The 26,932-nt window shown below is 37.2% G+C and overlaps 1 protein-coding gene across 2 annotated transcripts in view; it reads left to right on the top strand.

Annotated features, from left to right (window-relative positions):
• Window positions 1-13,305, top strand: part of vps53.S (VPS53 GARP complex subunit S homeolog) — a 70,619-nt gene extending 57,314 nt beyond the window's left edge. For both annotated transcript variants that reach the window (XM_018249661.2, XM_041584113.1), the window contains exons 20-22: window positions 6,620-6,757; window positions 9,017-9,121; window positions 11,677-13,305. In XM_018249661.2, the coding sequence (XP_018105150.1) occupies window positions 6,620-6,757; window positions 9,017-9,121; window positions 11,677-11,844 (411 nt within the window). In that variant the 3' untranslated portion in view covers window positions 11,845-13,305. The remainder of the gene's footprint in view (window positions 1-6,619; window positions 6,758-9,016; window positions 9,122-11,676) is intronic.
• Window positions 13,306-26,932: the final 13,627 nt, after the last annotated feature.

Below are 26,932 nucleotides of genomic sequence, written 5' to 3'. Positions count from 1 at the left end.
TAGCTGCTTTTGCTATCAATCACCATGTTTCCTTAAGGTTTGTTCCTTTTTTTAATGGATAATAACAAAAAACTAAATTAATGTGCATATGGAGACTTGGAGCCATTAGCTTCTGAAGCACTCTTCCTGTTGGGTAACTGTATTTATGTTTCTTTCTGGTACTTTGTGGCTATTCTAAGCAAACACTAACATTTTACAACGCACAAGGGAATGTATCAGAGACAGAGAAGTAAAACATAAACCTCAACCTAGCCAGCAATTTCTGATACATTTCATTGGCAGTTATGCTGTCAACTTGCTTTAAGTATATTGTCCCAATTAAACTGCTTTAAAGGTTCCTTTCTCACTTTGTTGAGCTGCACTGCTTTTGTCCTATATCTGTTGTTCTCTAGCAGAGGAGTTTGTTTGTATATATACTGTATATATACATTCAAACTTTTGTAGAAATATTATTAATTTTTATCACTAAAGAACCAAATATATTAGAACAAAATTAAAGTCGACAAATTGGTAAATCTGGTGTGTTTGTGTCACAAACTCTACTATAGTTTATATTAGCAAGTCGCTGTGTAGCAATTCAAAGCTGAAAAAGGAGAAAAGGCACAGCAGTTAATGGATAAGCTCTGCCGCAAACAATGGGATTCTTCAGAACTTATCTGTTATCTACTGTGAATCCTGTGCCTGAATGAATGGCTGCCCCCATGGCTACACAGCAGCTTGTTTATATCAACTATAGTTGTTTGTGAAGGGCAACAGTAAATTATATTGTCATTTTTCATTTTTAGGTGTTACTGTTGCTTTAAAGGGGACCCGTCACCCGAAAAAATTATTCAAAATCCTATTGTATCACATTAGTCAAGCAAAATTAACTTTAATTACACAAAATAAATTATTTGAATCTTGTTTCCTTCGGTCTGGGAATTCATAATGATAGCAAGCAGGCAGCAGCCATTTTGTGGATACTGTTATTAAGGCAAGCCTTGTATCATCTCAGAATCTTGTTTGTGCGCCAGAATGGGGGACCTTATGTCCAGCCCCATGCCCTGGCTACACAATTAAATGGTAAAAAGAGAACTGGGGAATGTGTGGAGAGCAGTGACATGTAGGAAGTGCTGAATGGAAAGTGAAAGTAATTATCTGCCCCGCCTCTATGCCTAGGCATAGAGGAGGGGCAGACAATATTTGATTGACAGCTGAGATTTTTAAATGAGCTTACAACAGCTATGAATGCTTTAATAAAAAATAGAAATTGGATTTCATGCTTAATTTGAAAAGGACTTTTATTATACAGATTTTTGTGTCTGGGTGACAGGTCCACTTTAAGTCGGCCCAGCTTAAATTTTGAAACCTGTCCAATTGAAAGGCTGTGTGTGTGGCCCACCTTTTGCCAAAAATAAAGTCTACAGTTCTTTTACTTGCCTGTCTTTGTTATCTGCCTGCCATTTCTCTCATGGTCAATTGACAATCTCACTGATATCCAGGGTGCAAAGATATTGGTGAGGTTTGTCTGCCCAGCACAAATATATTTAAAATCATATGACCGTACAAACTGATTAACTTAAAGGGCAAGGAAGACAAGGAGGAAACTAGGAGTGTGCAATATTTAAATAAATCTGCCTACCGTAAGTGGGAAAGTGGTCCTCCATGCTTATTGACCAGATTTTTTAATTGTTTTTCAAATTTGTGATTAGATGAGATGTAATGGGATGTTGCTATTAATCATATTTATCCATTAGGGAGCAAGTGAATGGAGATTTTGACTTCCAGGTGGTGGCTATGAATTGTTTGGCATATGTTATTGTAATAGTGATCTGAGCTCAGTTAGTAGATCACAAGTGCAAAAAGATGTAAAGAAGTACATTTCTGTATAAGGTATGTGCACCAAAAAAACCGTAGAACTTATCTTAGGAAGCATTGGCTTCTTTGTTCACATTTGGTTGTTGGGTTTAAACTTTTAAAGCTTAAAGGAGAAGGAAAGTTTAAAACTAAGTAAGCCTTATCAGAAAGGTCCATCTAAATATACCAGTAAACCCTCAAAGTAGTGCTGCTCTGAGTCCCCTGTCAAAAGAAACACTGCGTTTCTTTCCTTCTATTGTGTACACATGGGCTTCTGTATCAGACTTCCTGCCTTCAGCTTAAACCTCATTGCCCTGGGCAAGAGCATGCTCAGTTTGCTCCTCTTCCCCACCCCCTCCCTTTTCTACTGTAATCTGAGCCCAGAGCAGGGAGAGACAGGAAGTGATGTTACACCATGTTAATACTGCAGCTCCTATCCTAAACAGAGAGTTTTAGAGCTTTTTACTCAGGTATGGTAAAACATTCTAAAGAATAAATATAGCATTCTAGCTTGCACTATTGCAGCTAATCTATTGGCAATAAAATGCCTCCGTAGCTTTCCTTCTCCTTTAAAAACAACCTGCAGACCAGACACAATAAGCCATGCATCTTTAATCTCTGCAGATGTGATTTTTATTTTGTTTTTGTCTGTTCCAGACGTACACAAATTGTTACTGCACAATGTCTGTAACTCTAGGGGGAAATTGAATAGCAACATTTACAGCACTTTCAAGTACTGGAGTACAGGTTTTATCCAGCAGGAGATAAAGGGGTGTATAACTGGAGTATCTATAAATGTATTCCCAGTGTTTCAATTTACTGTATATTTGTAGGTCGTTAGCTAATCTAATGCAAATTCTACTGCTTCAAGATTTTTCTGCACCTTTTCACTGACTGTGATAGTATTCTGTTCTACCTTTTCCATTGTTTTTGTTTTCATCTCATCCCCTCTGCAGATTCTACCTATCTGGGGAATTAAACATTCTCTGTACAGCTGTTGTGCCATGTCTACCTCTTTTCTCTTATCAAATGCATTAGGCATATTCAATTGAGGGTTTGAAGAGGGATTGGAAGATATCATCAATTACATCAAGAAATCTGTTTCATATAAAAGTACAGACATTGGGTTACATAAACTAGTTTCTAGTTTTCCAACTGCATCAGATTTTCTTTATGCGTGTTTTCTGCATTGCTTTTATATTTACACACATAAAGAGTTTCCCTTTCCTCTTGCTAGTCTTAATGAATATGAGCTTTCTCTGTGCTGTTATCCACCGTTAAGTTTGAGAAAATACCTCCAATCTCCCTACACTAACTTTTAGGGTTCAGGGACCATCTTTAATTATTGTTTTTAGCATATTATTAACATATTCTGTAGCACTGTACAATAAATGTAACTTACAGAATTACATACAAAGCAACAAGCAACTGATACTACTGGTAAAGAGGGCCCAGTTCTTGTTTAATACTTCTTTTTTGTATTCAAGCACATATTACAGGTGGCCATACACGGGCAAATATAATCTGCTAATTCGGGCCCTTTAGACCAATTCGGCAGTTTATCTGCCTGTGCATGGGGACCTCTGACAGGCCCATCTCACCAATATCTGGGCAAAAATTGGGCAAATGTCAATCAGGCAGGTTTGATTTCTGCGTCGTATCGGGGCCCTAATTTGTTAGTTTATGTGGTACTCACTTCAACTCTTTGACAACTTCATCAGGCCAGCGGATCTTATAGTGTATGGTCACCATAAGTCATACTTTTCTTTGCAGAAAACCTCTGAAGATTTAACTTAAAAGGGCATGTATTTTCCCCTTTGCTTCACATGCAGCAATAGACTTGCCAACAGCTAGGCAAACAGTGGCCTTTTTCTGCCTACCATTGATATATGGGAGCCCTTTGGTAGCTTGGACAGATCATCCTGTGGTTCAACCAGTCTGCAAATGCTTTATGTCTGTGCCTGCATACGCAATGGGGAAGGGAATGAGACCGCTGCTTTTTTTTTTAGAGATGCGTATTCAGGCTATTTGAATTGAAATTCTTCATAAATATCTAATAAACATTACCCCACTGTAGCTACCTGTACATTTGTTTATCAAATACAATTATTTACTAAAGCATACACATGAATACACGGGTAATTCCTGGGCACAGTACACCACATCCACAAATTCATAGTCCATACAGGAGCAAACCAGGACACTTAGGCATCACTAATAATTTCAAACATTTACTAAACCACAAAATGCATAAAGTCAGCACTTTGTGGTTTTATAAAAGGTTTTCATAGCTGAAATCTCTTAGTACCTTGGATCACTGTTGTATAGCCTTTACATTTAATCATTTTCCATATATCACATTGACTATTTCTACCAGAAATAGAGACTTCCAGATGTATCTTAGCAGAGAACAGTATTTTTAGGGAAGAATTGTTATGACATTTTAACTTTACCTGAAAAACATGCTCTCTTTTGTGGTCATGTAGTTTAGCATTCTTCTGTGAATCTCCACTTACTGCAATCCATCAGAAATGCCAAACTGAGACAAACTCATCTAAGTTTGATCACTCTTTGTCCAGGGTCCAATTTTGCCAGTCCCATGTTTGGCTACCATTATCCTTTACCATAGGATTTGGGGTTATATAACCTGTCTGACCTCGTATTCTTAGCACCACAGTTGATCTATCAAGTTATTTAGGTCAGTATCAAAGAGCACAATATATTGTTTCTTTGTAGCTTCTGACTTGTGGAATTCAAAGTGATTATTGAGGATGAGTAAGTAGAATATATGTCTTCACTTGGCTGAGCGGTATATTCAGCTTTGAACTATTAAAGGTTATACTTTTCAGCTAAAAATATGTGCCTCTTGTTTTAACCCCCTAGGGATGGAATCATTCATTTTTAAATTATATTAAGTACTTTTTCTCTTTTTACTATAACTTTAAATGATTTGTTAAACAAAGGCTAATCAAATTGTGAGCCACATCATTCATTTTTATTTCTTGCAGGTGTAGCTCAGTATGCTCCTTACCACTACTGCCCTGTTGCTGAACTGACCCCCAGCAGTTCAGCAACAACTTCAGCGCAAATGATTTAACTTGTAAATGAACTTGGAAGATTATGGTAGTTTTGCAGATATTTACAGAGCCAAATACTAAAAACAAAAGTTACATAAAGGCTTTAAAAAAAGTATTTATACACGGGGACCTAATGCTTTACAAAATTCTATCCTTCAAAAAAAAAAAAAAAATTAACATAACTCAAATGAGAGCATATCCTAGGGCTTGACAAATATTTTAGTTTCAATGCCCTGTGAAGCTGTGAAAAACACTCATGGAAAAAAACAGCTTAAAAAATGCCCATTGATGTCAAAGAATTTCAAGGACAGGGACAATGGAAGACCCTGTTTCCCTGTCTTTCTGTCACAAATACAAATATATCAACTCCTTTCAAGTTTGGGGAGAAACCTTACATATGCAGTTAGCTCCATAAATCTTTGAACAGAGACCACTTTTTTTTTTTTTTTAAATGTTGGTTCTGTACATTACCACAATGAATTTTAAATGAAACAACTCAGATGCAGTTGAACTGCAGACTTTCAGTTTTAATTCAGTGGGTTGAACAAAAAGATTGCATAAAAATGTGAGGAACTAAATCCTTTTTTTAATGAGACCCCCATTTGAAAGCTGGAAAGAGTCAGACGAGGAAAGCCAACAATTCAAAAACTGTAAGAGATAAAAGATGAAGATCATTTGAAAATTTGCTAAGAACTGACCATTCAATAACATACTTAAATTTGGCTTAAAGGTTAACTACCTTTTTTTTTTTACCTACTGCTCCTTTTCTAAAAATAGTAGTAGTGTAGTGGTTAATTGCTAATTTGCCAGTGTTCTGTTTTTTGTGTTACAAGTAGCTGCACCCATTATGTTAAAATACCTTTAATAAATGCGAGTATAGCTTTTTCAATATCATGATGTTTTTACAGGCTTTAGCAAATGCACAGGCAGTACCCCAAGGCATTATTTGTGGAGTAGATGTTATTTTTTCCAATGACTGCCCAGATTTCTTTGCTAATGCTTGCATTTAATCAACGAGAGAGCATGCTTGAAAGAAGCATCACTGTTGACTCAGTTGCTCCTATTATACAACATAAAAGTAAGTTTGTATTTCCAAAGGGAATGTTACATACCATTAAGTAGAAAACTGTATTTATGTCCATTAAATAAAGGCATATATGCATACTATAATTTGTACAGTAGGGATTGTACAGTAGTAGTATGGGATCTGTTATCCAGAATGCTCAGAAGTCTTCCTATATTTAGATTTCCATACTAAAATCATTTAAACATTAATCAACCCAATAGGATTGTTTTGCCTCCAGTAAGGATTAATTATATCTTCGTTTTGATCAAGTACAAAGTACTGTCTTATTATTACACAGCAAAAGGAAATCATTTTTTAAAATTTGAATTATTTGTTTAAACTGGAGTCTGTCAGAGGTGGCCTTCCCGTGATTAGAAAATATTCAGAATTATACAGTAAGCAGTGTATATGAGAGCAGAATTATCAGGATCTGTAATTCCCAGTTTATATAATGGCACACTATAGTCCACATACAATACTCTGCATTCATGTGCATGATTTCTGTTTCTAAATTCCTGTCTTAAAAGGTTGAGGTTTTCATGTCTTGTTTGCAATGGTATGTCTATTTGTGCAAGCTAAAATTAAAGCCATCATGTGTTCATGCATAACACTTGTTTTTTTTTTGTTTTTTTATTCTCAGCTGCTCCTCGACACACATTCACTGAAAACAGTTCTTCTAGATCTGCCTTCGATTGGTTCTCAAGTTATACGTAAAGCTCCAGCAAGTTACACTAAGATTGTGGTAAAAGGCATGACACGTGCTGAAATGATTCTGAAGGTGAGAGACTGTTAAGGGTTAAATAATACTTTATTTTAGTGCAGATCCCTGGCACTGCAATAATGATGTTGTGACACAAAAGGGTTATGAAAATTGCAGTTTTTTTAAGGGCTGGCACTTCCAGAATTCATGTGCTGAACAATAAAGTATTTTTGGGAATGAAGATTTTTTTGGGGGGAGTATTGTGACTAGCACTGATTGAAAAAGCTGGATTTCACAGAATTAACTGCTTACTTACTTTCTAGCTTCGCTGTGAGAATATCCTCAAAATATTATATGTTTGTGTGGTGTATTGGCTGAAAGTAGGAATCCCCCGGAACCTAAAGCTGGCCATAGACATGCAGATTTTAGCCTTGTATTTGACGAACGATTGTATCTCTCAATCTTTCTACCTGCCATTAACCATTCAGTTTAAAGAAAGTAGTAAAAGAACAAATCAGATAATGTTCTGGCCGTTACAGCAATTGTACGGAAGTTATGTCCAACAAATAGAAGTGACCATTACCCTGTTTATCATGCAGTGTAAGATTATTTACACCAGAAAAATGTAGGTTTTTGAAAGCAGTGTAAAGTATCTGGGGAATTTAAAAATGTGTGTATTTTCACACACCTTTCAGTACTAAAATACATTTCAAACAATGGGCCCACTTCAATTCAGTGAGAGAAAAGTTTATCGCATGAAAAATCCCGGACGAAATTCTATTTAAGATGCAATTCAATTCAGAAAGAAATATCTTGTGGTTTATCAAGTGGAAATTCTATGGAAGACTATGGGAAAAAAAACTAAGTGAATTAGGAGAAAAGTTTTTGTGTCCTTGAATTGAATCTCATCCATGAGTTTTCACATGATAACTTATTCTCACTGAATTAAATCTGGCCCAATGTGCTAAATTCCTTTTATTTTCAAAAATAGATGTGGCACCCAGATCTCCCTTGGCAGAGAAACAACTATGAATATGTAATGATGAATATGTGAGACCCTTTAAAGCATTAGAGGGTAGCGTTCCTCCTTGTAAAGTGGTCATTTTTTTTTACCTTTGTTTTTTTTACCCCTGACATGTCAATGCTTGCTTTAGAAAAATAAACAGACACCAAGTTTTACAGCTGTCTGAAAATGATGGCTGTGGCTGGGGAAACTGTACAAATAAACCAACCGACAACAGTATTAAAGCATCGAATGACTTCAGAATCAATAGTTTGGTTAACATTGCAGAGGATGAAACATATGGAAGCAGTTTCGGAAAAAATAATCTTTCTTTTAAGTGAACTAGCATCATGTTGATAAAATAAAAAGAACATGATCCCTTTTAAAGAACATTCTGTGCTAGCTAATGCATGGTTCTGCATATTTGTTGCTGTGCAAGAATGTTACTCTGGCCGCTGCTTCACTGCGGGTTTCCCATTACTGCTGCAGGGACTGACTGCTTTGCTGTATAACCTATAATTGTGATGTTCTTGTATTTCCCTTGCCCATGCATTTTGAAAATAAAAAACTTAAAATGTGCTAACCAGAAAGACAATAACACACAAAATAAGATATTCGATAGCTCTAATTGGTATGGATCAGTTGCTTTATTTTGCAACATATTATTTTATTTGTGCACTATACATGGTGAATATCTGTATGTATGCTTTCCATGCAACATGTTGAAAAACTCAAACAGATTAAAAAAAAGTCAACTGAATGAATGCAATTTAAAATGACTTCCTGTAGCTATGTTGAATATGTGTTTAGCGTATGCAACGTGCAGCCAGAATTTCATTGTTAAATTGGTTTTGGAAAACTGCCTAGGAAAAAAGCAAACAATGGAAGAAAGGCAAAAACACAAATCTTGTCATTAGTGGCTGTGTGGAGTTGAATATTTTTCAACAGATCTTGTAATTTTGGTGATATGTGAGTGGCATTCACTTTTGGTAGCATAAGAATCAAATGCCGTTCTTGGTAAGTTGCCTGTATGTTGTGTTTTTAGTTTTTATCAATTTTATTGTGTTGCTTCTTTAAAGCAGGGTCTTCCTAATGGAAAGTTGTGAGGAACCAATCACAACGAAGCAGTGAAAACCTAATATAAACAATACATTCTTCACACCACTGTTTTAACCATGCATTTATCTCTACATTTGTTTGGGAAGCAGGCTAAAGAAAACCGTTGTAATTTGTTTGAATGAATAATATTGATCCTATAGGTTTATACTATACCTATACCTGTTTAAAATATATTCATGAGTCTGTAATAACTGTGCTTGCCTTTCTTCCCCTAGGTGGTAATGGCACCGCATGAGCCTTCCGTTGTTTTTGTAGATAATTACATTAAACTGCTTGCTGATTGCACCACTGAAACATTCCAAAAGATCCTGGAAATGAAGGTGAGACAAGAGCAGGATTGCTAAACCAGTCTCACAAGACAATGGGCAGATTTAGAGCCTCTTTGTTGTTGTTTTTCTTGTTTTTTAGTTTACTAAAATAATTGAGAAATGTATTTTACGACTACTGAGTATTTACAACTAACCAAACTATTTTACATTGGCTATGCCCCTTCTTACGTCCAGCCATGCCAAATGAATTGTCAGTCTGACAGGCTATGGCAGCACCTTACTGTGCAAGACAAAACCTGCAAGTTAGCAAAACATTTTTAGAAGGTAGGAAACACTCAAAAACATGAAAAGTCGTTTATTATTTTCATTAAAGGGGTAGTTCACCTTCAAAGACTTTTCCTAATTACTTTCTATTTGTGACTGTTTTTTTAATATTGAATTGTAGAGTTTAATTTTTCACCTTCTAAAAAAGCTCTAGGAGGGGGGTATATGACTCTTTAACTGTTCTAAACTGATACATTTAGTTGATACATTTGTTATCTTTGTCTCTGCTGAGCAGAATCCCTGAGTTTCATTACAGGTAACTATTAGAATTGATAGATGCCAGAATTCCACAGTTGCTGTTGATAAATGTATCAACTAATTGTATCAACTAAATGTAGCAAATTGTAACAGTTCAAATGCTCCAGGATTACTGAGCTTCCAGACTGAAACCCCAGAGACACAAACATTAAATTAAAAAAACTCAAAAAAAGTGTTTGGAAGGTGAACAGGGTGTATGTATGGATGCTTCATTTGGAGGGGTTGAACTTGATGGACTTGGTCTTTTTTCAACCTGATTTAAACTATGTAACAAACTATGTAACCCCTTTAAACATATAGGAAAGAAAATGTTAAAAATATTTTTCAGTGGTGCATTTGTGGGGTTTAACATATTGGGAATATATGGAGGTACATGATCACATTTATGAGTAAATAGGGGCCTGATAACACAAAGTATGAGGCACTAGCAAAACTGAATTTCCCAAAGGCCAGCTCATACTGGATTGATTTACAAATGTTGACTTCATCCCAGAGATAACCTAGTGATTGAACATTAGGACCCGCTATTTTTTCAGTGCAGTATGTTTCTATCTGGACAGAAAGAACAGCTTCCACACAATATCATAGCTGTATGGACATGTGTTTCAGAGGGTTTTATTCCTTTCAAGCAGTGAATGAAAACAAACCTGGGAAACAGCAGCATGCTATAAATGTGGCAGAGTGATTCAGTAGTGTCAGATTTACTGTTACAAATAGCAGCGATGAGTTTATTACTGCAATAAATATTTGTATGAGCTCTTTGTTAATTGATATTTTTATTGGGATTCGTGGTAAAAGTTCCACGGCCCTGGAATTTCACAAGGCATCTCATATGTAGTGTGTGATTGCTATGTGTTTGAATAGGGCTTTTGTCTGGGTGCCTGATCAGCCACCATCAGTGCCTGGAAGGAGCCTGCTCTAAACACATGTATTAGTTGGCGATAAAAGTATCTTAGTTACCATTCCCATTAAGCATTCTTTGTCACACAATTTCTAGTGGTCGCCGTTACTTTAGTGCAGGTCTAAGACAAACCAGGAAATTCCAAGAATAAAGGTACATAGGCCTGTAAAACTAGTACAGATCCTCACAGTGTACATTGAAATGTACTTTCTATTTGCACTACTAAGCTGTATTTGGAGTGATTGCATTCAGCCAACTAAAATACCCATCTGTAATTAAAGCAGTAAAAATTATGCCTGTTTACGTGTCATCTAAATTAAGGGCAATACAGGTATGGGACCTGTTATCCAGAATGCTTGGGACCTGGGGTTTTCCAGTAATGGATCTTTCCATAATTTGGATCTTCATACCTTAAATCTACTAGAAAATACTTTAAATGTTAACTAAACCCAATAGGCTGAGGATTAATTATCTCTTAGTTTGCAACAAGTATTACACTTTTTATTTGTTTATAAGTACTTTCGTCAGTATTATGAACTCAACCTAGTCTCATTCTGAGGCAGAAACAGAATTATGTTATGTACATATATGTCTATTGGCATATGGTCAAGTGTCACTATCTGTATGTCCCCATCTCATCATAACGGCAGCCCCCACTCCAGTGACATCACAAAACTGTCACCTAACAAGCTCAATGGGTCTGTCTGTAGCTGCTAACCTCACTATTAAAATAGGACACAAAATCATATTATTATTATAATAATATAATAATTATTATAAAAAGTTCTGAAATTAATATAGTGATATACCAGTAAGTAGACATTAAAATCTCAATATTAACCAAATTTAGGATTTTTTTTTTTTTAAAAAAAAATAAACATTAAACCATTATTTATAGTTTGTAACCAAGTGCTGAAAGACAGAAGCTCAAATAAATATCAGTTCATTTATATGACTAAAGTGGCAGATTAAGCTGGACTTTATACATGCTAAGAATTGTGAATTTTGGGCCAATGAGCTGTTATTCTAGCATAGTGTTATTTTTCGGTTACACGTCTAATAAATATATCATTATATGCAACTTCTCAAGCTATATGCTTTTTCCTTTACAAATATATTCTAGGGCCTTAAAAGAAGTGAGCAAAGTGCCATGCTGGATCTGTTCCGTCAAAGACTTCCAGCCCCTCCGTCTGGCAGTGAAAACAGCTCTGCGACTCTACTGACCCCTACCCCAGAGCAGGAGTCATCACGTATACGCAAGTTGGAAAAGCTTATAAAGAAGAGACTGTGAGAATAAAAAAAAGCCTTCTAAAGATATGTAGTTAGGTGTTACAAGGAAATCTGGTGTAAATTTTGTATCAGCCCTAAGATTACAGAGGTACATCCCTTTTCAATGAATAATGCCAAGTGTCAACAACGTAGAACTCCTGCCAGCTACACTGGATTTGACTGACTTGTGTGAGGTTGCCTCTGTCTAGACAGAATGTACCAAGATTAATCGTCTATCCCTCAAGCATGTAAAAAGCTTTGCGTGGGTGTACATGGTCACAGATTTACCCTGCCTATGTTGCTGTTTGCTTTTGCCTAGGGCTTTGTATGAAGATACATAGTTGTACATAGTATCTATTTAAGCAGACGTTTGTTTTCCTGTGGAGGGACGGTATATGGTGTCTAGCCTCTAAAGAGACACACATATGCTTTACCAGCAACAAAGAAATGAATATGCGAATACACACACATGCAACTGTGGTGGCTACCTCTTTCCCATCCCACCCACACGCAAAATCAATTGATCAGCATAAGGATGAAAAATAATACTTGGATTTTAAATACCAGGCTTGTACTCGAGATTTTGTAACCCTCCTTTTTTTAGCATTGAGACTACACTGCATTATCAAACTATAGAAGAACCATCTTCATCTTTATTTTCATTATGGATTTTCAATACATTGCTACTTTTCCTAATTGTTGGTATGTCCAGCTTATATGTCTTGCTACAGGGAAATGGATTTTTGATTCATTCTGTACAGATAAAAGGAAAACAGTCACCAGATTATTATTATCCAAGGTTTGGCGCACAGGTTTTTTTTTTATAATCTAATCTCTCCAAAAAATCAACATGTTTGGGAAGTGGGTGTATACTTGATTTGCTTCCTAATTTACCTAACAAACCAAGAGCAGAGTTTAGTCTCACTCACATCCTCCCAGCTTGCTCTGTTGGGAATGAATTGGGTTGCCATGTGTCTGACCAGCCCAATTAAGTAAGACCCATTAGAGTTTTACCCTGTGTCTAACCTGTATTGTGGGATATAAAAACACAATCCCAACAGAACCTATATGGTTTGGTTTGAATTTATATAAAATACCTTCATATATAATAAAACACACAGGTGCAGTAACCCACAGCAACCGACACAATGTTTTTAAACTGGTGACCAGTCAATGCTTTCTGCTGATTGGTTGCTATAGGTGACATCACATGCAGCAAACTTTGCACTTTTATTAATAGCCCCCTTAATGTTTATCAGCAGATAACTGTAGTTTTGTGTTCCTTACTGGGTTATTTTGTTTGTTTGTGTTTATAAAATGTGTTTATGTGGGCAACGGTTATATGCACATTGTCTGTGATTCTGCTTCTCACTTGTTACTTGCTATTTATTGGGGGAAAGTACTGGTGACAAGAATGTAGAATAATGATCTAACGAAATCTATCAAGAAAAATTTAGATAAATCATTAAATTCTTTGGTCTGAGCCATTGTGTCTGTATGGTTTATATGTTTCCTATCTAAGAGCATTATCCAGTGAGGCTTACACCTTTCTAGGTATCCGCAGCTGATGAGCAAAGGCTAAACTAAAGGAACAAGGGCAATGGCACTAAGGGAGATTTGTCATAGCTGACAAAATGCTTTTCCATTTAGTTGTATTTAAATTCAAAAACTTACAGGCCAATAACTGGTTTCTGATAAAACTGTATGTACAGTTGTGTTCAGAATAATAGCAGTGTGTTTAAAAAAATGAATAAAGCTCAAAATCCTTATATTAGCTTTTATTTCCATACACACAAATGCATTGGGAACACTGCACATTCTATTCCAAATCAAAACATGAGGTTAAACATCAATCTTGTTGGTCTGGAACCAATATTTTGGTCGTTAACTGGTGTGTTTTGGGATTGTTGTCTTGTTGAAACACCCATTTCAAGGGCTCTCCAGGATAAGGCAACATGACCTCTTAGTATGTTGATGTATTGAAACTGATACATGATCCCTGGTATGTGAGAAACATCCCCATATTATGATGTTGCGCCACCATGCTTCATTCTCTTGAATTGTGGCTTGAATTCCGTGCTTGGGGGTCATTTTAGAAGCAAAGAACCAAACCTGGTTAGGGTGAGACAGGCTAAAAGGAGCCAACAAGCCCTTCACGTGCAAGACATGCAGTGTAAAGCCTTCTGAAAAGACAAGGTATGTGCTTGCCTCATGCCATATACATAGCACTGCCTTAATACCAAAAATGAGAGTTTAACTGTCCCATAAGGCATTATGGACGGAGACGTGTCTGACAAACTGTCTGCAGCCCCTAGACCTAAAAAGACCAATCTTGTTTTCCTCAGTCCACAAAACTTTGCAACATTTCTGTTTAGCCCAGGGCTCATTTATCAACACTGGGCAGATTTGCCCATGGGCAGTTACCCAAAGCAACCAATAAATGATTAGCTTTTTAAAGCCAGCTGCAAGTAGAATAATGAACAATCTGATTGGTTGCCATGGGTTATTGCTCATGGGCAAATTTGCCCAGTGTTGATAAATGACCCCGGTGTGTTCTTTGGCTAATTGTAATCTCTTCAACAGATTTTTTATTTTTTTTTTCAACAATGGGACTTTGCGGGGCTTCATACATTTTTGGTCATGGGCCCCAACAGGTTAATTAAAAAAAGTTAAAAAAAAACTTTGGTGGTCAGGGCCCCCATAAAAGTAATATTGGTGGTCAGGGCCCCCCATAAAAAAAAACATTTCTGGTCAGGGCCCCCCATTAAAAAATATTGGTGGCTAGGACCCCACACGGGAAAAAAAAAAGGCCAGGGCCTCCCCACATTATAAAAACATTGGTGGCCAGGGCTCCCCTTAAATGTCCATGTAAAAAAAATCGTGTCCAGCCCCCCAGAAGTATAATAAAAATTGGTGGCCAGGGACCCCTCCATACAGTTAGAGGGACCACAAAGGGTTACCTTTAGGGTGCCCTGCCATGTTGTACTTACTTGATTAGCAGAGCCTATCTGCTGGGAGCACAGGTGGCTGCATCTTCCAGTTACAGCATTTTCTTCCCTTATTGGTCATAGAATTTTAAGTCCCGGTAAAGCTGAATGGTGATTGGATGAGCTGGAGGGGAAGTTCAAACCTCATTTACCCAATCCCTGAGCAGCTCAACTGGGACTTCAACTCTGTGACCAATAAGGGAAAGGAATGGACAGAAGATACCTCCCCCTTTGCTCCTGCCTTCCCTTCCGAAGTTGGCAGCTCTCAGAAAGCAGGGGGCCTGGCTTATCAAGTAAGTGCGGCGCAGCCGGGCCCCCCTTACCCTCTGGGCTCGGTACAACTCTCCTCCCTGTCCCCCCCCCCCATGGCAGCCCTGGCTGAGTCTTTACCATTTTGGCTATTCTTTTACCAATTCAAATGGTAGTTTTCCATTTTCTTCCTCATCTTTCAGGTTTTGGTTGCCATTATAAAGCATTTGAGATCATTTTAGCTGAGCAGCCTATCATTTTCTGCACTTCTCTATATGTTTTCCCCTGTCCAATCAACATTTTAGAGAGCAATGCACTATAACCAGCATGCACAACATTTGCTGGCATTATTAGCACTTGTTTTTTTCACAGATTGAATGACCTCACTAATTGAACTCCACACTGCTATTATTTGGAACAAGCTATTACTATTTTGAACACTGCTATTATTTTGAACAAGCCTCAATTATTGATTGAATTACACAGAATCAGCAGCTTGCATGTCATGTTGGGTCTGTTGGTTTTCTATTACTCTACTACACCTACTAGTGAGTTATTTGCCATGTAGCAACATAATTTCTAACAGTGCAGGAAGTAATGATGTATAATATCTTTAAAGCACTGCAGAATTTGTTGACACTTTATACAGTAGCTGATGAATAAAAAGGATTAAATACAATATATGTCTATATACTCTGTGATTAAGATGTTAAAAATAAAAGGCTATTATCTTCCAGCAGCTGGCAAACTTGCTATTTCTTTAGTCTGGGAGTATCATTTCTCAGCATTTTATTTCTGACACAAATTACTACGCTGACATTTATTCCTGTGTCCACTTGTTGGGTATTTTTTCATGGCTTGGGAGTTCCTCCTTAACACATTCCTTTTTCCACCTTCCTGGATTTATGCAACTTCCATAAATGGCATTTTTAGCACAATATGCTCATTCATCGTTTAAGTACAGTATATGCTGGGCACAGACTAGGGGTTCATCTGATGTTACACTGAAAGCTAAACTGTTAGTGAAGGTTTAGCTGGAATTTATGTGGCTGCAGCACAAGAGAAAAAAAATCTATAACACTAAAAAAAGAACTACGGCACCTTAGTATAAAAAGGTGTTGATCTATTAAAGTTTATTAAAATAATCAAAAGAAGTTTTGTCAGCACAACACAACCCTAATATGGAAATATTAATTACATTCTATATTTACCTAAGGAAATGTTTAATCTCTCATCATGGTTGAGAGCAACTTAAAATGTGTTAATCTAGAGGTCATTTTCTGTTTAAAAATGTAATGCATTTCTATATTTTTCCACCCATAGCTTATACGTAAATATTCATACTTTTTAATATATTCTACATTCTGCAACTAGGTCAATTACCTGTAGATTTAGTGAAAACTACCAAAAGAGACAAAAACACCCCCAAAAATGGCATTGCTGCAAAGATGTGTCCAGATGCTTGGCTGTACATCATCTTGTTCTTAAACCAAGGACTTTACTATGTAGTTGTATACTCCCCTGGGGAGGCTTTCACTAGAATTTGGAACATGGATGGTATATTTGCTTCTATTCAGATAGAACAGCAATAGTGAGGTTGGGTGAACATTTGCTCTCTGCTGACTGAAGTTTGTCCCAAAGGTTTTCATAAGGTTGAGGTCAGGGCCTTGTGTAGGCCAGTCATTTTCTTCCAGCCCTAGGAAGGCCAACCAGGAACCCCAGACTCATTTCAAATGTCCAGATATCCATGTTCAATGTTCAGTATTCAAATGGCAGCAAACCTTCACTCCAGCCAACACTAAGGTTTATCAAGGGTCAAATTTCGAGTTCACAGGAATTATTTTAAACTCCCATAAACTCTCATGAACTCAAAATTCCACCAATTGCAATTTATTTATGAAAATATAAATTTTCAAACTTGGGTGAATAAGATCAACGCTAAAATTCGAATCGAATTCGATTAGAGTTTTTAAAATTCGATTCCAGTTTTTTTCATTGAAAAAAACTTGAATGTCAGGAAGGCTGCAAACAACTCCAAATTGATCCCAGGACGTCTTCCATAGGGAAAACATCAATTTGGCAGATTTAAGGTGGTGAATAGTCGAATTCTTACAGGGCCAGTGTATGATAAATTTTGAAAATCTAATTTAAAAAAACCTTGAATCAAACTTTAACAATTCCTTAGTCTAATTTGACAGTGTTGGCCATAAAAAAAACTTTGCATTTTCAATTCAACCCTTGATAAATCTGCCCCTTACCATCCCACGTGGTGATATTATGTTTATTTGCATATAAAAGCCCAGTTTTCTACTCCCCGCTGCACCAAAACACTGCTCCTTCTACAGAATATTGCCTGGATGAGACCATGTAAGGGAATGTAGTTTCCCTTGTGGCCTGAGATTATGGCTAGCATGAAATAAGCAATACCAACTGAGGTCTTAAAGGAACAGTTCAGTGTAAAAATAAAAATTAGGTAAATACATTGGCTATGCAAAAAAAATATATATAGGTAGTTAGCCAAAAATGTAATCCATAAAGGGAGGAGTGGCTGGATGTCTAACAGAACCATAGGCGTCGGAACTGGGGGGGCACAGGGGCCATAGCCCCCTCAGAAATTTCCTCCCTGGGTTTGAAAATTTTTTTTTGCTTTTTTTTTTTTTTTTTTAATTTTGCTGGTGTGTCTGGGCAGGCTAGCTTCCTTCCCCGGTTGATCCACTTCCATCTTGCACCACCACCCCAGAGCCAGTGAAGTGGCCAGCGAAAGAAAGCCCCGCCTGCCACAGAGGGATCCCATAAGAGGAGCAGAGCTTCCAACTACGGGGGAGGAGCAGGGGGTACAATTGCACCAGGGGCCACTCCCCCCCGCAGCCTGCCTCCACAAACAGCGCATCTAAAGGGGCATGTGCACAACCAGCTGCCTGCCTGCCAAAGATAGGAATCCCTGAATAGGTGCCGAGCAGTGGCAGCATAACTACGGGGGAGCAGGGGGTGCAATTGCACCAGGGCTTGCTCCCCCACAGCCCATTGCTCCTAGGGGGGGGCGGGTGCACATCCTGCGCCCGGGCCTGAACTACTAACTAGTTATGCTAGACTAGAAGCGAAGTACAGGGGAGCAAAGGGTGCAATTGCACCAGGGCTTGCTCCCCCCTTCCCCCGCAGCCCATCGCTCTCAAACAGCGCGCTAATACTAATACAATTTTTCATAAGTATAAGTAATTTAAAGGTAAACTAAAATTTAACAAAGAAGTAAAATAAAAATGCCAAAAATACTGCACATTATGTTCTGAAAGTCTGTACCAGCCCCATGCAACTACAGCTCTTTAGCAGTAAAGCTCTGTGCCTCCAAAGATGCCCTGGTTTTTAAAGGTGGGTACTAGTTTTCTCTGTACAAGATGCAACAGATTCAACTTGGTGTTCACATCCTCAGTTATGCTAAAAGTATAGGTGCAAATGTTGCAATATGCTGTTCTTTGCATTAAAAGAGCTGAATAAAAATGTAAAATTTGACACTTGGGTGGGTATTTACTAAAACATGACTTTTTCTCACTATAATAAAAAGGAAAATTCGACCACACTCCCAGACTGGAATCCCCTTTATTCACCAATAAATCTGATCTGAAGTCGGTGTGGGAAAAAGTTGTTACATATTCATGTGTCAAATAAAATCATGCAACTTTTTCTAATTGTTGTCTGGAACACTCAACCTTATTTGAATTGTTGCCTTTACAACTCTAATTTATCAGATTTTCGAACAAAAACCAGTGTCAAACAGCCTGAAACCATTGAGAATCCTGAAGTTAACATATTCCAATTGTTAAAGGGACCATCTGCCATAGACATCTACATGATTTGAACAGATTTTAGTTGGAGTTTTTTCAGATTTGGATTTTTAGCAGCTTCAGAGCATAATAAATCTTTAAAAATTTGAGCATTTTTCCTTTTAAAAACTTGACCTGAAAAGTAAATAGACCCATTACGGTGCTGCCTTAAGGTAAATTTATCACCTTTGCCATTCAGAAAAATTCTCCTGGTATTTATGGGAAGTTAAACTGTATATTTGCATTACAATTGATATATGCAAACTGTAAACATAGAGGCAAATTGCCATGTTTTACCCACAGTATAGCATTTTAAAAAAGTAAAATTTTCTAATTTAGCTGCAGATTAGCACCCATCTAAGTATATTACTTGCATGTTATAGGGCAAGTTTTTCTTAGCCCTACAGTGTATGTTCACAAAGGGTGCCACTTCTGGCTGTTGTTGTGCAATGGAATCCATAACAATAATAGTCTGTGATTCAGTAGGTGCCAGTAAATAAAGAGTGTGTAGGCACAACATGTTAAGGGAACGCTCCTCAGGTCATGCTTCTTTAGTCTCATAAATAAACCAGTAATTGAATATTGGGTATAAGTGAAATAAAATCCCTTTCTTGCAATTGGGGTTGACTGCGTGGGAGATCAGAAAGGTATATACTGTAGAAGAGAGAGGCACACATTTGTCTCACTGCAACTTTAACTGCTTCATATCCCTGCAGCTTCTGAACTATTATCAAAGTCCCAGTGGAAGTACATTCCCTTAGGGGTAATAACTTACAGATCTACAGGAAGGCTTGCCATCTGGACAAGATTTTCCACGCGTCTCAAATAACAAGTAGTGATCTAAATGTGCATCCAAGGGTTTTTTGTGTAAGGTTGGCATTATGTGTGCCTAAAGAGCACTAAAAGCTGAAGACAAAACTCTTTCTACTAGCGATGTGACTTTTGTGTGTTCCCTGTTCCAATGAAATAATCCTTTCTAGCAGTGGCACATGATGCTATAGTACACCAGTAACTACGATATACTCACAAAATTGCTTTTAGTACTGTATAACTGTATTAAAATGACCCATAGAATCAGTGGTGCAACTACAAGCAAAAGAGAGTGCCCAAGGCACAAGGGGCCTGGATTGTAGGGTCCCATCCCCTTCTGTGACTCCTGCCTGTTTGTGGTTGGTGGGTAGGCAGATGAGTGGGGGATGAGGGAACTGGTGTGGAGGGACTGTGTGCTAGGACCCCCCCCCAAAATATTTCTTGTAGGGGGGACAGGTTCTTTACACAGTTGAGTAAAATAATGTATTTATTTACATTACAGAATTTATACAGGGAAATTCTACCTTACTTATAAGCTTGGATAGCAGGTGAATACACCCTTAATGCTTTGTGATTCTGTATATGGCATATAACCGGTTTCAATTACACTGAATCCAGCTGAGCTACATTCTTTCTTATGGCATTTAAACTGATAAGTTGGTGACAGTCACAACATAGCACCTATTGGGGTGATTTAGGCTAAAAACACACTGGTGCATATGCCAGGGAAGAAAAGCAGATGAACTGTCTTCCATTCCCTATATGTGTGTCCACTGACAGGCACAGGTTCAGCTTATAAATACAAACTGAGCAGATTTTCAAGAAAAAACATCAAACGTATGGATGAGTTATTAAAGTTAAATTAACTATTTAGGTTACTACAAGCTGGCCCCATTTTAAATGCAAAGTCCTTGTTTACCAAGATGCTGCCAAAATTCTTATTCACTCTCTCGTCATATCACGTCTAGACTACTGTAACTCTCTTTTAATTGACCTTCCCCTCCAGAGACCTCTCCAGTCCATAATAAACACTGCTGCGAGGCTCATACACCTCAGCATCCGCTCCTCCTCTGCCACGCCATTCTGTCAATCCCTGCACTGGCTTCCACTACCTCTCAGAATTAAATTCAAATTACCCTGACATTCAAAGCACTTCATAACTCTGCCCCAACCTACATCTCTGAACTCATCTCTATATACTCACCCAACCGCTTACTACGCTCCTCTACTGACCTGCTACTCAACTCTTCTCTCATTACCTCCTCACACGCTCGCATTCAAGACTTTGCAAGGGCTGCACCCCTCCTTTGGAATTCTTTCCCACGTCTGTCCGACTTTCTCCCAACCTTTCTGCTTTCAAGAAATCTCTTAAAACGCACTTCTTTAGAGAAGCCTACCCTCACTCTGCTTAACTACCAAATGCAACACCACATTCAGTACCACATTTCTCACCCACTTAATTCGATCTTACCCACTGCCACCTTGTGTATTACTCCCTTCCCTTTAGATTGTAAGCTCTTTCTGCATAGGGCCTTCCTCACCTTTTGTACCAGTATTGATTGTGATGTATGTAACTCCATATGTTCTATGTATGTAATTCATGTGATTTAGTTTACATTTACTTTACAGCACTACGCAATATGTTGGCGCTATATAAATACATGTTAATAATAATAATAATACCCCTGTGTCCTAAGTCTTTTGCGAAGCTAAAAACACCCATCAGCCTAATATATCATTGTTCAGTCCAACAGTTATCTCTTAATCTACTGAGGTCCTTCTAGTGGAATAATGTAACTTCATTAAAGCAATGACAGTTCGTATCAAAATAGTTACATTCCCCACACACTGTCATTAACAAATATTTCTGCATTTCATTCTAAAAATGTACATGTGCTCCAGTGATCTATTTTTTCATGGCTGTAAGTCATTCTTAATATATCTTAATATATCGTTCTTGAAATACTTTGATAAGCATTTTGCCTTGAGTTACGCTGGATATTCTGCTAGTGCAGACTGGGGTTGATGGGAACTCCATGTTAAGTGTACTTGGTGAACAAAAGGATATTTGTGTCATTAGTTTTAATTGCAGTACCCCTTTGCCAGCTGGCCTCTTTAGTCGCCTTACTGTTTGCTATTAGTTTAGCACAGAACAAGTATTTGTAAAGGCTGTCACAACACATGCCTTCTGGCATGGAAACAAGTGATCAGTTTTATGGGGGCTCAGGATCTTGCTGTAACTCAAGACTATGGGAATACAACCAGGCCAGGCTCCTATCATTTTGTGGTTGGTTATTTGCAAAAAAAATATGTCCTTTTTAGATGCCATTTAATAAATCACATAGTATGATTTATTTATATACCACTGCCATAATCCACAGTGTTGTCCAGAGAATATTTAGTCATTTATACCAGTCCATGGAGTTTCTATGGAGTTTACAATTTTATTTCCAAATCACACATTAGGTGACAATTAATGGGAGAGCAAACCCACATAAACACAAGATAACAAGATCATACCAAGTCCATACAGAATGTGCACTTTAACCAAGTACTGGCACGTGGGATACTAATTACGGTCCAACAATAAAATGTTTTATATTCCTTCATAAACCGATAGTTAAACTTCAGAACATATGAATTTTGGCCTGACTCATGCGCTCTGTGCTTCCAAAAATGTTTAGTCAGAAGAAACGTTAATGTGCATCATAACCAATAGCATACCTCCAATCTGTCCCCTTTTTTTTGTGACAGAACCGATTTTGAAAGCGCAACCCACAATCCTGGGTTTCTTACAGAAATGTCTGGAGTTTATCTTTGATCTCCTGCACTGACTTTAGAAAAAGATACAACGTTTCTGAAACTAAGTTAAAATAGGAGGCTTTTTGACACAGAGCCCAGAACAGCCAGCAGCTGGACTTCGATACATTTGCAACAATTCAAGCCAAGAAACAATTGTAACTATTTAAGAAAAGCAAGTCTCTTGGGGGAATTTTGACTCACATCTTAAAGGGCATTTTTAGCTTCATTAGCAAAACTGTTATAAAACATAAAACATTGCCCTACAACTCCCAGACATGTGTTCAAACTTTCATAACCTGCCAAGTTTTGTAAAATGGACATGGCAATTAGAGGGTATGGTCATACCTAGCTATAAAGCTATATTTGTACTGAATTTTGTTATAAAATCAAGTAATTTCTCCTAACTTTAACTCCAGTTATTATTCCATGCTTGAATAAGCTACTACTTTCTGTGCCAGACTGTTAAATGATGGGAGTGTAGGGACCCCTATGGCTTCATTCCCCTACAAAAATGAATTTCCTTGTTGCTTGGTGACAGCCCATGTAACCATTTCTATTTATTTTGCATGCAGTTCATTGGCCCTTAGGTTGATGACCATTTTCTGCCTCACTGTAACATAGTGCTTTGCAAGGGGTGGTATGCAGCAGTTGATCTGGGTGCATGTTCCATTGAGCCTGGGATCAAGAAAGAGTTAGGCCCTAAATGAACAAGCACTATAGAGATGTTGAGATTAGCTAATATGCAGGATAGCCACTGTTATAGCATTCTCTAGGAAGAGTGAGTCAGTCAGCTTATTAAGTAAGAGTAGCTATGAGCTCCATCAAGGAGGATAGAAGAGAATAGCTCTCCAGGCTCAGCTTGCCTGTAGTGAAGTACTGACAGGCTATACTTTCTAACTGTTCTACGTCAACTGTAAGGGATCTGGACCACATGAGGTATGGACAGCATTTAAGGTGTATACTTCAACTATTCCTTCAGTGGTGCCATTCTGTCTGTATCTGCTACACCCGTGTTCTAAACTACCTAATGTGCTGTTAGTATTATCAACCCAGTGGTACTTTAATTGAACAAAACCTTTTTGTTACTTTTGTTTGCAAAGAACCCCTGGTATCCACTTTTACCTTATTTTATATTTTTTGCAGTGCTGATGTATAGTTTAACAACACCCTCACATGTTAACCATGTGATAAACATTTTCCTGGTTGGCAAGTGTTGTAGTGGAATGCTGGAATACTTCTTCAGTATGTTAACAAGGGTGTTTTTAGCCTTGCCAATCAAAATGGCTTGTGTGGCATGGCTTGTGAAGAAAGGCAAATGGCAAGATAAGTATATATAGAGTTTAAGGTAATTAAAGGCTGTCTATTTTCAACTACATTGCTGGAAAACAAGATGCCATATACTGTTTCTGTTCAGAATGTTTACACTTGTTTTTTACTAGCTACATTGGAACTTGAACATTTAAGTCTTGCCTGCCTCAAATTCAGCCCTCACATGTCAAAACTGTCATCCTGGTAGATGAGAGTGTCATACTTTTTTATTCCTTCCTGGTGCAATCTGTATTATCTGGTAATGGAGAGTTTAGGCACATTTATTAAAGGTCGAATTTATGTGAGTTTTTTAAATTCTATTAAATTTGAATACACTCGAAATTCTATTGGGGGGGGTTATTTATTAAAAAAAATCTTAAACTCGCACAAATTTTACAGACTCGAAAACTCGAATCAAATTCAACCAAACTCGATTCGAGTTTTTTCTCCGAAAAAAAAATTCAAATGTCAGGAAGGCTACTACTAATATGTCCAAATTGGTACCTGGACCTCTCCCACTGACTTATACATGAACTCGACAGGTTTTAGATTGCAAATAGTTGAATTTGAGTCCTTAAAGTGTGATAAATATCAGAATTCAAATTAAAACTCAAATCGAGTTTGAATAGTTCGCAATTCGAATTTGAGAGTTTTGACCATAAAAAAATTAAAATTTTCAATTCAACCCCTAAATAAATCTGCCCCCAAGTAACAATTACTTACAAAAGCAGAACTATCGGTGAAAATTTGTCAACATGTGGCCAACCAAGGCAACTTGGGGAGGCACATTTATCAAAGTTCGAATTTCGAATTCATGTGAGTTTTTTCTAACTCTAATAAATTCGGGGGGTTATTTAATAAAAAAAAATATCAAATATCTAAAACAAATTTTACCGACTCGAAAACTTGAATCAAATTCAATTCAAATTCGACTAAACTTGAATCAAATTCAATTTGAATTCGACTAAACTCGACATGTCCAAATTGGTCCCTGGACCTCTCCCATTGACTTATACATGAACTCGGCAGGTTTTAGGTGGCGAATAGTCGAATTCGAATTTTTAAAGGGCCAGAGTTTTATAAATCTCGAAATTCGAATTTGAATCGAGTTTGGATAATTCATAATTCCAATTTGAGAGTTTTGACCATATAAAAATATTGAAAATTCGAATTATGATTTTCAATTCAACCCTTAATATGTCTTTTAATGTACATTAAAATTTTGAAGAGTGGTTTTATTGTCAATATCACTTTAATAGACAGAACAAATTTTTCCTTTTATTAGCTTTAGTTGAACATGTGGATATACTGCCATTTTAAACACCCTGAAAATGTTTAACTTTAATGGTTAGGGAGTCCTAATTTATGCATTTGCTGCATAAAAACCAACCAGGAATTCTGTGTCATAAATTGGCTACTAAGTACAGTTTAACACAGATCAGGATATTTTTGCAATTAATTTCCACCATTTCCACTCTATGTAAATACAGTAACGTGAGTTGTGCCATATTATTTGCTATGAATATGAATAACTGATGCTACGTATGATTTCAAAGTGATACTGGCTTCCTGCTGTAGAGAAACTATTAAGCCACCTATGATTTCAGAGAAAGCCAAGACCCCAGGAGAATTTGTCACCTGTCTTGTAGAGAAGTAAAATAATGTTCTGGGTCAAGGTTCTGCTACTCTAGATTTTCTGTGATTCCCCACTGATCCCATCATCCTAATGTGTAGAATAAGCAGCTTAGTCTCAGACCTTGCCGAGTGCCTGTCAGAATATCTTCAAAGAATGCAAATTCCTTTAGGAAGTCTCAGCAGTTACTGTCAGTAAATAACTGCAAACCGCAGACGCCCAGGGCTACAGTCTGCTTTTAATTTTGGTTGTAAAAGAATTTCTTTTTTCTTTCTTCTTTTTTTTTCATGTGTGTATTTTCAGATCTCTTTGCTGGATGGTTCAGGCTGAGTTGTGTGTTTTATAGTTCAGCTGAATGTTTTCTTTGGCCAAAACGTTCTCTTTACAGGAATCCTGAAGCACAACGGGACTGAAAATATCAGCTGGAGCTGCACCTATCGAAGGTGAATTACCTTGTTCTTGAGTTTAAAGGATACCTTTTCACATTTAAAAATGCCAGACATCTGTTTCTTTATTCCTCTGCTTCTTTTTAAAAGCCAGTTAGTATGATCTACTGAGACCAATAACATGTCCGTTAATTACATGTCCGTTAATTATTTGCTTTATTGAATTTGCTTATTGTGATATATAAAGACATTCATGTATCCTATATAATTTCTGTTTGATGTAAAAAAATCTGTTAAAACTGTGCAGCCTTTTAGAAAGCAAATAATGAAAGTAATTTCTGTTTTTTAAAAGGAAAATCATATTGAGGGACTGCCATATGAGTGGTTTGGGTTTGTACCACGCTGTAATTGGTCTCACAGCTGCCTATGGGGCAAACAACATGGGGTACATTATATATTTATACTTGGCACTGTAGTTATTCTTGCTTTCTTGCAGCACCAGGTTTCATTCTGAGAAGGGAAGGATCAGTGAAGAGTGTGTATGTGTTTCCTCCCACACTCTAGTACCTTGCAGGCAGGTTACAACACATTTCCTCCTTGAAGGTTAATAATGCCTAGTAAAAGTTAAAACCTTATGCTAAATTTTATACATAAGGAAATGCACCAATTACTGGGTAAAAAAATTTAAAACAGTGGGTTTCACAAAATGCAATAAATAGTATACTTCAAAGAAATATAATAAATGTTCAACATGTTTACATGCCTAAAAAGCAACTCAACAGATTTACTTTTACCAGTGTAATTGTTGATTGTTTGCTAAGGGTCACAGCTTGGACAAATATTTACTATGTTATTGCAAAAAAGTCAATATATGTGTCAACTAAGCAATCTAATAAGAAGGTCTGTAGGGCTTGTTTACCAATACTGGTCTTGGGGCCAAATGCTTCCCACCCTTGTAACTTGTCTCATAGGGAACAGCTGGCTACATGCTATGGGTAACATCATTTATTACATTATATATTTGGGTCAAATTTCAAATTCATGTGAGTTTTTTAAAACTCCCATAAATTCAAAATTTGAGTTACCGATATGTATTTATAAAATCAATTTTTTTTAA

Source organism: Xenopus laevis, chromosome 2S, assembly GCF_017654675.1.
Source record: "Xenopus laevis strain J_2021 chromosome 2S, Xenopus_laevis_v10.1, whole genome shotgun sequence".
NCBI lineage: Eukaryota > Metazoa > Chordata > Amphibia > Anura > Pipidae > Xenopus > Xenopus laevis.
Note: the sequence above shows the minus strand (reverse complement) of the source record. Positions and strands in the feature narration are given on the sequence as shown.